Raw genomic sequence first — 13,487 nt, 5'->3', positions numbered from 1 at the left:
AGGAAGGAAGGAAGGAAGGAAGGAAGGAAGGAAGGAAGGAAGGAAGGAAGGAAGGAAGGAAGGAAGGAAGGAAGGAAGGAAGGAAGGAAGGAAGGGAGGGAGGGAGGGAGGGAGGGAGGGAGGGAGGGGAGTAGTGGTGTAGGGATAGAGGGACTCAATGTAACAAATGCAGACTTGGTAAGTGAGGTTAGTCCTCCTTGTGTATTTAAAACATAAAAAATGTTATGCCATATAATAAGATTAGCCAGCTGGTGATGGATGCAGTGGATGTTTAATAGGAGTACTGGGACCAGAGCCAAATGAACAAGGAGGCAGACGGTATGTAAATATCCTGTAAATGACAGTTATTTGAACCAGATCAAGGTTAGCTGTTCCCTCAGCCCTGCTGGAGTTTTTATTGAATTGGGCAAAGCTTTCACTATACGACACCTGGCAGTCAGTCTTACGCTGTTCAGCTTTCCTTGCGGTGAACACATGGATGTGTTAACTTAGCATGCGTTTCACCTCATGCTACAGGGTCTGGATCTACAGCCATTGCTCTGTGGAAGCATGCTGCTGTGCCATACAGTCAGTCTGAGAATGTGGTTTGTTTATTACAGAACTGCTGTGCACAAGCCACGACAAACAGCATAACTGACCCAAGTAAAACTGACAAGAATACAAGGCTGTTTTACACTGGTCTTTTTTTTTGCGACATACCTATATTTGGTATTGCGACATACCTATATTTGGTATTGCGACATACCTATATTTGGTATTGCGACATAGCTACATATTGTTTTGGATGAGACTGTTTTTTTTTCCTGAACTAAAACAGTTATGGTCAGTTGGACTAGTTGGACTATTTAAGCAACTGAACTGACACTGAGAACAGACTCACTCCTATTGGATGAGGAGGAGTGGACTCCTCCCACTCTGAGCTATGCACTAAGGAGGCGGGCCTTACACCTGCACCTCACACAAGGAAATCTGAATCACAGATAAAGATTTTAATGAACCGTTTATTGAAAAAAAATGTCGATCCACGTGTTGGTTATCTTTACTTTCAATTCAAGGATTCCAAGTTGATCCGTCTGAAAGAAAGTGGAGACTACATTGTTGGCAGCTTTATCTTCTGAAAGACAACTGACGTATCAGTGGCAAGGGAACAATTATGCTATCACACAGGTACACTACATAGAGGTTCATGTGTATATACTTACTGTATGCTAGCCTGGTCCCAAGGCTGTTTGTGCTCTTGCCAACTCCATTGCTTATTGCCAAGCATGTTTGACATGACAATGAGTGACAAGAAGTTGGCATGATAGTCTGAGTGCCAGTTGTTTTGTATGCTACAAGTGTTTGTGACATGTTTTAATGTGGCTGCATGACCTCTGGCAGAAAGAGGTGCTCTACTGTAATCTTCTCTGTCTGTCCTGAAATCTGTCTGTCAAATCTCTGCATTTGTCTCGGTCTCTCAGCATTTGTCTCGGTCTCTCAGCATTTGTCTCAGTCTCTCACTGTGTGTCTGTGGTTCTGTCTGAGAAATGATGCATGATGTCTCCGTCTGCATGTGTGTCTATGTGTGCCCTTTCTGTATGTCTCTGTTGTTGAACGTTTTAAACAATGTCTGATATCGGGCTACATTTGTCTCTGTCACTGAGTTGGCTGCAACTCACTTGAGTTGTCTTTATTTTTATGAAGTTGGACGTTCATAAGACAAATGAACAACTTTTATAGGCTGAGTTTAAAAAAAGTTTGTCTCACAGAACAGCTTTGTATGACTGTTCCCTCTCCTGTTTGGTTTGTGTTATGTGGTAAAACGCACAGTAAACACCCACAGTGGTGTGACCAACAGAGTTAAACTTAAAGGGATCACATTAAGCTTCTGGTATAGCTACCATTTTGTGGCTGAATTTGATGGCGTTTAGGCGTATAAAACCTTTTTAAATTTGCGTTGTGTAGTTCTACCTGGCATATCATGTCAAACGACTTTAGTGGTATTCAGCATCTCAATCCAAAAATTATTCTGATCAATATTGTATAGAACTAATACGGTTGTACTGTATAGCACTTTGGAATATCATGGCTTTATTTTGATGTTTGAACAATCATTCTTATCCAACAAGTCAAACACTAAGGATAACATATAGGCAGGTAATAATGCCTCATACTGTACACACTGTCTGTTACCATTAGGAACCAGATGCTTGTAACTGTGGTTTAGGGCTATCAAGGAATTATTTGTTTTTTAATTGTTGCCTAATAAGGCAGTGAAACATTGGTGAATATCTATTGTTGCCACTTTTTTAAAATTGTATTTATCACATTTTTTGTGTTCTAAAATCAATAGTTTTTTTCTGTATATATGCAAGAGGAAGATTACTGTAAATGTTTGTTTTTTACCACCCATACCAGAAATATGGCCAAATGCATCTATATACATGGGTATGCTGTAAAATATGACAGTTGGATTCTAAAACATTTAGATTCTGAATCATGTCAAACCTGTGTACTACTACTGTTAATAGGATGTTAGTGAAGCAATAAGGCCATAGACGTACACTTACACTACTGGTGCATTTGTGTTGTCGCAATCTTATAACAAGATGTCATCGTGTTGATCATTGCAAGCGGATATTGATTTCGGCCTTACCTAATTCTGTGTCTTCTGTATGGTACTGTCTCCCGTTCAACCCTGGTTCTTTGTCTGAAATGTAACTACACTGAACAAAAGTGTAAACGCAACATTTTCAAAGGTTTTAGTTCATATAAGGAAATCAGTGAATTGAAATACATTCATTAGGCCCTACTCTATGGATTTCACATGACTGGGAATACAGATGTGCGTCTGTTGGTCACAGATACCTTAAAAAAAGGTAGGGGTGTGGATCAGAAAACCAGTCAGTATCTGGTGTGACCAGCATTTGCCTCAGGCAGCGTGACACATCTCCTTCACATAGAGTTGATCAGGCTGTTGATTGTGGCATGTTGTCCCACTCCTCTTGATATTGGTGGGAACTGGAACATGCTGTCATACACATCGATCCATAGCATCCCAAAAATGCTCAATGGGTGACCTGTCTGAGTATGCAGATCATGGAGGAACTGGGACATTTTCAGCTTCCAGAAATTGTGTACAGATCTTTCTGACAGAGGCTGTGTATTTTCATGCTGAAACATGAGGTGATGGTGGCGGATGAATGGCACGACAATGAGCCGCAGGATCTCTGTGCATTCAAATTGCAATCAATAAAATGCAATTGTGTCCATTGTCCATAGCTTATGCCTGCCCATACCAACCCCACCGCCACCATGGGGCACTCTGTTCACAACGTTGACATCAGAACCTCTCACCCACACATCGGCCATCTACCCGGTACAGTTGAAACCGTGATTCAACCATGAATAGCACCAGTAGGAGTCGAGGGTGCGCCTTTGCCCACTGCAGTCTTTTACGACGCCCAAACTGCAGTCAGGTCAAGACTCTGAGGGCCACGAGCACGCTGATGAGCTTTCCTGAGACGATTTATGACCTTTTGTTCAGAAATTATTCGGTTGTTCAGACCCGCAATTTCTTCAGCTGTCCGGTTGGCTGGTCTCAGATGGTTACGCAAGTGAAGAAGCCGGATGTGGAGGTCCTGGGCTGGTGTGGTTACACCTGGTCTAACTGGATGTGGAGGTCCTGGGCTGGTGTGGTTACACCTGGTCTAACTGGATGTGGAGGTCCTGGGCTGGTGTGGTTACACCTGGTCTAACTGGATGTGGAGGTCCTGGGCTGGCGTGGTTACACCTGGTCTAACTGGATGTGGAGGTCCTGGACTGGCGTGTTTACACCTGGTCTGTGCTTGTGAGGCCGGTTGCCGAATTCTCTAAAACGACATTTAGGCTGCTTATGGTAGAGAAATGAACGTTCCATTCTCTGACAACCGCCCTGGTGGACATTCCAGCAGTCAGCATGCCAATGGCACGCTCCCTCAACTTTCAGAGTGGACTTTTATTGTCCCCAGCACAAGATGCACCTTAGTAATGATCATGCTGTTTAATCAGCTTCTTGATATGCCACACCTGTCAGGTGGCTGGATTATTTTGGCAAAGGAGAAATGCTCACTAACACAACATTTGAGAGAGATAAGCTTTTGGTGTGTATGGAACATTTCTGCGATCTTTTATTTCAGCTCATGAAACATGGGACCAACATTTTTTATGTTGTGTTTTATATTTTTGTTCAGTGTAGTAAGACATCTGCCGCCACCCCACACACACACACTGTCAAGTCTGTCATTTGTACACCATACATACATTTTGCACATTGTGTACACACTTGTCATGCATATTTTTATACATGTGTAGCACATCCATTATATCTATTTTGTAAATAATATGAAAACATATATGTACTGAATGCCTTTTGTGTCAATAAAATGTGGTGCATTGTGAAAGTCTCTCCTAACATCTGCGGCTGGAGGCCAGCGCTCACGTGAGGTTTGGTCCTGGGCTGCTGAGATTATTGTTAAAGTAAAGCTCTACTGTGAATATCTTTTGAAATGATGTTAAGCTGTCAAAAACTAACACAGCATCATACTCCATTGTATAATTGTACTATATAAAAGTAGTAAGCATTTGAGGCGTTATTAGATTTGATGTTCTGTAGTTCCACAATATTAAACAAAACACTTGAAAGGAAAATGGAAAATTACAGTTCAACATTTGCCAGGTTAATTCACTTACGTTGACCTTTGTCACTGTAAAGAAAGAGGGAAGTAGAATATACAGGCTATTGTTGCTTGCTGGTAAATGTTTGTCTTCATTTTCATAAATCCTAGGTGGTTGTGTGGTAAATGGCTTACTGTCAATGCATCACCTGCTTTCCCTTTGACATTTGCATGACCAATGCGTTGATTAGGCTTCAATGATCATGTTCTCATACGGTCTCTGGTGAGTAGAAATATTTTCTCTTAGAATATACAAACATATGTTCTACAGATAATGAAGCAAGGAACGCTATATTCTTTCAGTATGTGTTATTCCAGTCCATAATTTTGGTCAGAAAGTCTTCTCAGGTTCTGTTGGATTCTGCACCGTTGATAGAACCAAATGCTGTCACAGCTGGACACTGCTCGAGATTCATAGTGCTTTTTAGGATCATCCTCACAACTTTTTCAAGAAAGAAACTATCACCCCAACAACAGTCAATCTCCATCCCCTCAAACTGTGATCATAACACAGTACTGTACGGCATCTGCCACCAGGTGTCATTAGAGCTGTCCAGTCTCTCATCTTCTAATGTCCCACAGTTCAGAGGGCATAACGCCCATCCAACCACTCCATTCACTGTCCCTCTCCATCCAATACCAAAGAAACAGTAGCCAGTGATATGGTATCTGTAGAAGTACCATTCTGTCTTCACATCCGTTCTGCGGTGTAGATGTTGCTGTGACACTCAGGGCATCGATGTCTGACGTCCTTTAGGTTGTCCAAGCAGAAGGGGATGAGACAGCACCCAGCCACACACCTGGCAGAGGGGGTTTATACAGTATTATGAACTGGGTGGTTTGAGGTCTGAATGCTGATTGGCTGAAAGCCATGGTATATCAGACCTTATACCACGGGTATGACAAAACGTCTTTTTACTGTTCTAATTATGTTGGTAAACAGTTTATAATAGCAATAAGGCATCTCGGGGTGGTGCAATATACCACGGCTAAGGGCTGTATCCATTTACTCTGCATCTTTGTGCATAAGAACAGCCCTTAGCCCTGGTATATTGGCCATATACCACACCCCCCCCCCCAGGCCTTATTGCTTAATTAAGACAGACGAAAGGAAGAGCACATCTGGTTTCTGCTTATCTGGTCGTAGGATAAAGTTGCCCCTAGATCAAAGTCTAAGGTTGGATGTTTTAGAGGAGTGCTGATCTATGGTCAGTTTAGCTTTTTATACAACAATGAATAAGACCACATGAACAGGGGGGAGCAGCTCCTAAATCATCACTCCTCTGTGACGTTTGATACTAGAACTTGTCTGACAGGACTCACCCTAACATGCTGGACACAAGGCATAGCATCCAGGCTGCCCCTCCTATTTTGCGATACGTTTCCGTGGTGATGACCTGCTCGCAGATAGGGCATTGGACGATCGCTGGGTCACTATTGAGCTTCTCCACCTCCACTATGTCCTCTGGGACCTCTGGAGGAGAGAAGAAAACGGGCATTGTCGTTGCCATCTATGCTCACCTGGACATACTGTAGATGGAGAAATTACAAGTACTGTAGAGCTTGTTTCGTATCTACTCTACCTAATTGTTCATCCTACCAATGCTCACACACACATACCTGGCGCAGCAGGAGGTGTAGTCTGTGTATATTGTTTAATGTTCTCTGGTGTGTTACTCGGTAGGACATACACTCCTTGATAGGGGGCAATGAGTTCCTCTGTATAGTCTACAACAACAAAAAAGTGTGCTCAGTGATGAGGAAATAAAGTTATGAAACATCCTATTGACATCTATTCAAACATGAATGGAAAGCATAAATCAATAGTTAGTTTTTACAGACAAGACAAAGATCTCTGCTGCACTTTAGGCTCAAGCAAACAATCAAGCTTAAAATATCAAAGATAAGGCAGCTTGTTTCAAAATGTATTTGCTGTGTACAGGACTGGTATAGTGAGCAGGTGTCTACCTGACAGTGGTTTGTGATCCGGTCCAATGTTGTTGTCTGTCTGTATCTGTAGTAGCTCCTGTTCTCTTTCCACCAGATCATGTAGCTCCTGTTCTATGGCCTCCAGCTCTGTAGGCTCAGACTCCTCTGGGAAAGAGACTGTCGGGGACAGAGCTGGGTGATGGAGGGAGACAGAGGAAGATGTGGTTGAAAAGCTTTGGGATAGCTTCAGAACACAAGAAACCAACACTGCTTTTCAGTTCCTCAATAAGTAGGGGAGACCGGGGTTGGTTGTCTCCCTGGGTTGGTGTTCACAGTGCTAGTTACTCACAATCTAAATAGCACTAATTTATATTTCAACCTGGACTCGGTACACAACATAGTAAATGTCTGGGACATTCCAATTAGTCTATTTTATGTTTCGTATCAATTATGTGGATGTCCATCCATTTTGTATGTTACGAATTACAATTTGTGCAACATGTTAAGAATTGCAATTCCTACAATATGTTACACATTTGCGAAACCTATGTTATGAATTCCAATATGTTGTCGTTAATGTTAGCGAGGTGGCTAACGTTAGTTAGGCTAGGGGTTAAGGTTAGGGAAAGGGTTAGCTTATATGCGAAGTTGCAAATTAGCTAAAGCTGTCCGTGATGAGATTCAAACACGCAACCTTTGGGTTGCTAGACGTTCCAACCAACCACCCTACTTTAATATTTGCCTAAAGTACCTTGTGTGTTATGTAACCAAACCAAATATAACATATCATACTAATTTGATTGCCCCGGATTGATGTTTACTATGTTACGTCTAGTCTGAGACCAGGCCTTCTATTTTGAAATTTCATGTGTGAATTTCTTTGAGAGAACTAATCCACTTGGTCAATTCATGTCAGCATGAAGTGAGGAGAATATATGCGTTTCTCATAGGTTAAAGTAATGTGTGCGTGTGTGCCACCTACACACAATACACTATATATACAAAGTATGTGTACACCCCTTCAAATGAGTGGATAAAATGAAGCACACAGCCATGCAATCTTCATAGACATACATTGTCAGTATAATGGTCTTACTGAAGAGCTCAGTGACTTTCAACGTAGCACCCTCATAGGATGCCACCTTTCCAAGTCAGTTTGTCAAATTTCTGCCCTGCTTGAGCTGCCCCGGTCAACTGTAAGTGCTGTTATTGTGAAAACATGGAAACGTCTAGGAGCAACAACGGCTCAGCCGCGAAGTGGTAGGCCACACAAGCTCACAGAATGGGACCGGCGTGTGATGAAGCGCTTAGCGCATAGCAATCGCCTGTCCTTGGATGCAGCAATCACTACCGAGTTCGAAACTGCCTCTGGAAGCATTATCGGTGCAAGAACTGTTCATTGGGAGCTTCATGAAATGGGTTTCCATGGCTGAGCAGCCGCACACAAAGGTAAGATCACCATGCGCAATGCCAAGCGTTAGCTGGAGAGGTGTATAGCTCGCTGCCATTGGACTCTGGAGCAGTGGAAATACATTCTCTGGGGTGATGAATCATGCTTCTCCATCTGACAAATGAATCTGGGTTTGGCGGATAGCAGAGAACGCTACCTGCCCCAATGCATAGAACGCTACCTGCCACAACTGTAAAGTTTGGAGGAGGAATAATGGTCTGGGGCTGTTTTTCATGGTTTGGTCTAGGCTCCTTAGTTCCAACATACAATGACATTCTAGGCAATTCTGTGCTTCCAACTTTGTGGCAACAATTTGGGGAAAGCCCTTTCCTGTTTCAGCATTACAATGCCCCCGTGCACAAAGAGAGGTCCATACAGAAATGGTTTGTCGAGATCGGTGTGGAAGAACTTGACTAGCCTGCACAGAGCCCTGTCCTCAAACCAATCGAACACCTTTGGGATGAATTGGAACACTGACTGTGAGCCAGGCCTAATCGCCCAACATCAGTGCCCGACCTAATTAATGCTCTTGTGGCTGAATGGTAGCAAGTCTCCGCAGCGATGTTCCAACATCTAGTGGAAAGCCTTCCCAGAAGAGTGGAGGCTGTTATAGCACCAAAGGGGGACCAACTCCATATTAATGCCCATGATTTTGGAATGAGATGTTTGACAAGCAGGTGTCCACATGCTTTTGGTTTTATGTGTGTGTGTGTGTGTGTGTGTGTGTGTGTATATACACTGCTCAAAAAATAAAGGGAACACTTAAACAACATAATGTAACTCCAAGTCAATCACTCTTCTGTGAAATCAAACTGTCCACTTAGGAAGCAACACTGATTGACAATAAAATTTGGCGGTGGGTCAGTCATGGTGTGGGGTGGCATTTCTTTGGGGGGCAGCACAGCCCTCCATGTGCTCGCCAGAGGTAGCCTGACTGCCATTAGGTTCTGAGATGAGATCCTCAGACCCCTTGTGAGACAATATGCTGGTGTGGTTGGCCCTGGGTTCCTCCTAATGCAAGACAATGCTGGACCTCATGTGGCTGGAGTGTGTCAGCAGTTCCTGCAAGAGGAAGTCATTGATGCTATGGACTGGCCCGCCCGTTCCCCAGACCTGAATCCAATTGAGCACATCTGGGACCTCATGTCTCGCTCCACAGACTGTCCAGGAGTTGGAGGATGCTTTAGTCCAGGTCTGGGAGGAGATCCCTCAGGAGACCATCCGCCACCTCACCAGGAGCATGCCCAGGAGCATGCCCACACTACTGAGCCTCATTTTGACTTGTTTTAAGGACATTACATCAAAGTTGGATCAGCCTGTAGTGTGGTTTTCCACTTTAATTTTGAGTGTGACTCCAAATCCAGACCTCCATGGGTTGATAAATTTGATTTCCATTGATAATTTTTGGGTGATTTTGTTGTCAGCACATTCAACTATGTAAAAAAAAGTATTTAATAAGAATATTTCATTCATTCAGATCTAAGATGTTATTTTCGTGTTCCCTTTATTTTTTCGAGCAGTGTATATGTAATATATATCACACATATAGTGTGTCTCTGATATAGAGATGTGTGTGATATACAGTTGAAGTCAGAAGTTTACATACACCTTAACCAAATGCATTTAAACTCAGTTTTTCACAATTCCTGACATGTAGTCCTAGTAAAAATTCCGTGTCTTAGGTCAGTTAGGATCAGCACTTTATTTTAAGAATGTGAAAAGTCAGAATAATAAGAGTGATTTATTTCAGCTTTTATTTCTTTCATTACATTCTCAGTGGGTCAGAAGTTTACATACACTCAATTAAATTGTTTAACTTGGGTCAAGCGTTTCGGGTAGCCTTCCACAAGCTTCCCACAATAAGTTGGGGGAATTCTGGCCCAATCCTCCTGACAGAGCTGGTGTAACGGAGGCAGGTTTGTAGGCCTCCTTGCTCGCACACGCTTTTTCAGTTCTGCCCACAAATGTTCTATAAGATTTGGGTCTTGGCTTTGTGATGGCCACTCCAATACCTTGACTTTGTAGTCCTTAAGCCATTTTGCCACAACTTTGGAAGTATGCGTGGGGTCATTGTCTGTTTGGAAGACCCATTTGTGACTAAGCTTTAACTTCCTGACTGATGTCTTGAGATGTTGCTTCAATATATCCACATTTTCCTTCCTCCTGATGGTGCCATCTGTTGTGAAATGCACCAGTCCCTCCTGCAGCAAAGCACCCCAGAAGCTTTGCTATCAGAAGCTTCTAAAGTCATGAAATCATTTTCTGGAATTTTCAAGCTATATAAAAGCACAGTCAACTTAGTGTTGTTAACAAGACATTTGTGGAGTGGTTGAAAAACGAGTTTTAATGACTCCAACCTAAATTTATGTAAACTTGACGTGTGTGTGTGTGTGTGTGTGTGTGTGTGTGTGTGTGTGTGTGTGTGTGTGTGTGTGTGTGTGTGTGTGTACACACACACACACACACACACGTATATACATATATACACACGTGTATATACACACACAACTGTTCCAAAGTTTGGGGTCACTTAGAAACGTCCTTGTTTTTGAAAGAAAAGCACACTTTTTGTCCATTTTAAAATAACATCAAATTGATGACATTGTTAATGTTGTAAATTACTATTGTACTATTACTAAATTACTATTGTAGCTGGAAATAGCTGATTTTAAAATAAAATAAAGTTTAAAAAATTGAATATCTACATAGGCATACAGAGGCCCATCAACAAGCATCACTCCTGTGTTCCAAAGGCACGTTGTTAGTTAATCTAAGTTTATCATTTTAAAGGGCTAATTGATCATTAGAAAACCATTTTGCAATGATGTTAGCACAGCTGGAAACTGTTGTTCTGATTTAAAGAAGCAATAAAACGGGCCTTCTTTTAGACTGGTTGAGTATCTGGAGCATCAGCATTTGTGGGTTCAATTACAGGCTCAAAATGCCCAGAAACAAAGAACTTTCTTCTGAAACTTGTCAGTCTATTCCTGTTCTGAGAAATGAAGGCTAATCAAGAAACTGAAGATCTCGTACAACGCTGTGTACTACTCCCTTCACAGAACAGCGCAAACTGGCTCCAACCAGAATAGAAAGAGGAATGCACAACTGAGCAGAAGGACAGTTGAGCTCAGTCCATGTTGGATTAAGATGGGAGGATAAAGCAGATCCCCTCAAATCAAAATCCAATCCAATTTTATTAGTCACATTCACCGAATACAACATGTACCTTACAGTGAAATGCTTATTTACGAGCCCCTAACCAACAATGCAGTTTAAAAAAAAATACAGATAAGAATAAGAGATTAAAGTAACAAGTAATTAAAGAGCAGCAGGGAAATAACAATAGTGAGACTTTATACAGGGGGCTAATGATACAGAGTAAATATGCGGAGGCACTGGTTATTGGAGGTAGTATGTACATGTAGGTAGAGTTATTAAAGTGACTATGCATTTCAACCCAAGACCTTGATCTTTTTCCTAACATTGAAAAAGGTCTTGTGTAAAATATACTGGTCCTGAGAAATACACATGAGTAAAAAGTCTGACAACCAACCCTGGTTTCCTGGTATGGCTATTATGTTTGTGTATGCACACGTGTGTGCTATCTGCCTGTTTGATTCCCCCATAGCCCCACTCTTATGATTGTCTTGACCAGACCACTCACCTTCCCTGTCTTTTCTCTTATTTCTGAACTGCTGCATCTTCAGCAGCATGATCCGCCGGTTGTGGAGCAGCTGCCTCCGGAAGGTGATGAAGGCCAGCTGAGAGTACACCCTACCCAGATCGGCGGAGACCTGGTTTTGCTCAGAGGAGACGCTCGCAGCCTCTATGGAGAGCTGCGCTGAGTCTTCAGAGATTGTCTCTGTCTCTACCTGCTCTGTGTCAGGCTGCAGGTCTACCCCTGATCCAGCTGATGAAAGGAACTCTGGGTCCTGAGCAGAAAAACTCTCCTCCATTTCCATTCTAGTTTCAGTGTTGCTCCATTGATTAAGAAGAGAATGCTTAGAAGCTCCAAGATGGAAAAAGACCTAAGGTTCTTCAAGCTAACATGTTGAGCTGACCTCTATTCAATGCCACCCAGTGGGAGAAAAACCCCCAGCTATCAGTTTATGAAGGGCAAAACATAGGCTTTCATGCATTTGCATGTTTTATTACTTGTGATGACACAAACCATTCCAGTGAAGATGGTGGATGGGCACCTGTTTTGAATAGCCGCATGCACACAACCAAATGAGACTAGCGTTGGCACAGGAACCACTTCATGTCACCACATTTTTGGGGTGACGTTAATCTTGCTGAACTTACAATTTCATTTACATTTTTTAAGTCACTCCAACTGAGTTGGGCGGAAATTTGACGAACTGACTTGTTGAAAAGGTGGCATCCTATGACGGTGCCACATTGAAAGTCACTGACAATGTTTGTCTATGGAGATTGCATGGTGGTGTGCTCGATTTTATACACCTCTCAACAACGGGTATGGCTGAAATAGCCGAATCCATTAATTTGGAGTGTCCACATACATTTGTGTGTACAGTTGAAGTCGGAAGTTTACATACGCTTAGGTTGGAGTCATTAAAACACGTTTTTCAACCACTCCACAAATTTATTGTTAACAAACTATGGTTTTGGCAAGTCAGGTAGGACATCTACTTTGCATGACAAGGCATTTTTCCAACAATTGTTTACAGATGATTTCAATTATGATTCACTGTATCACAATTCCAGTGAGTCAGAAGTTTACAAACACTAAGTTGACTGTGCCTTTAAATAGCTTGAAAATTCCAGAAAATTATGAAAAGGGTTTAGAAGCTTCTGATAGGCTAATTGACATCATCTGAATCAATTGGAGGTGTATCTGTGGATGTATTTCAAGGCCTACCTTCAAACTCAGTGCCTCTTTGCTTGACATCATGAGAAAATCAAAAGAAATCAGCCAAGACCTCAGAAAACAATTGTAGACCTCAACAAGTCTGGTTCATCCTTGGGAGCAATTTCCAAACGCCTGAAGGTACCACGTGCATCTGTACAAACAATAGTACGCAAGTATAAACACTATGGGACCACGCAGCCATCACCACTCAGGAAGGAGACGCGTTCTGTCTCCTAGAGATGAATGTACTTTTGTGCGAAAAGTGCAACTCAATCCCAAACAACAGCAAAGGACCTTGTGAAGATGCAGGAGGAAACCGGTACAAAAGTGTATATATATCCACAGTAAAACGTGTCCTATATCGACATAACCTGAAAGGCCACTCAGCAAGGAAGAAGCCACTGTTCCGAAACCGCAATAAGAAAGCCAGACTATGGTTTGCAACTGCACATAGGGTCAAAGATTGTACTTTTTGGAGAAATGTCCTCTGGTCTGATGATACAAATTGAACTGTTCTGCCTGTGATTATTATTGTTTGACC

The 13,487-nt window shown here is 42.3% G+C and overlaps 1 protein-coding gene across 1 annotated transcript; it reads right to left on the bottom strand.

Moving 5' to 3' along the window:
• Nucleotides 1–3,990: 3,990 nt before the first annotated feature.
• On the bottom strand, nucleotides 3,991–12,139 carry LOC135523684 (uncharacterized). Its single transcript, XM_064950513.1, has 5 exons — nucleotides 11,738–12,139; nucleotides 6,663–6,815; nucleotides 6,315–6,422; nucleotides 6,018–6,168; nucleotides 3,991–5,494 (listed from the first exon to the last, which is right to left on the bottom strand). Exons 1-5 carry the CDS (start codon nucleotides 12,033–12,035, stop codon nucleotides 5,386–5,388), a joined length of 819 nt encoding a protein of 272 aa, XP_064806585.1. The 5' UTR covers nucleotides 12,036–12,139; the 3' UTR covers nucleotides 3,991–5,385.
• Nucleotides 12,140–13,487: the final 1,348 nt, after the last annotated feature.

This window comes from Oncorhynchus masou, chromosome 31, assembly GCF_036934945.1.
Source record: "Oncorhynchus masou masou isolate Uvic2021 chromosome 31, UVic_Omas_1.1, whole genome shotgun sequence".
Lineage (NCBI taxonomy): Eukaryota > Metazoa > Chordata > Actinopteri > Salmoniformes > Salmonidae > Oncorhynchus > Oncorhynchus masou.
The sequence above is the reverse complement of the archived record's forward strand: the minus strand, read 5'-3'. Positions and strand labels throughout refer to the sequence as shown.

Coding starts and splice junctions, on each gene's coding strand:
- LOC135523684 (XM_064950513.1), bottom strand. CDS start 12,035: ATGGAAATGGAGGAGAGTTTTTCTGCTCAGGACCCAGAGTTCCTTTCA. Junction 6,816..11,737: donor TAAGAGAAAAGACAGGGAAG/GTGAGTGGTCTG, acceptor TCCATCACCCAG/CTCTGTCCCCGACAGTCTCT. Junction 6,169..6,314: donor TACACCTCCTGCTGCGCCAG/GTATGTGTGTGT, acceptor TCTCTCCTCCAG/AGGTCCCAGAGGACATAGTG.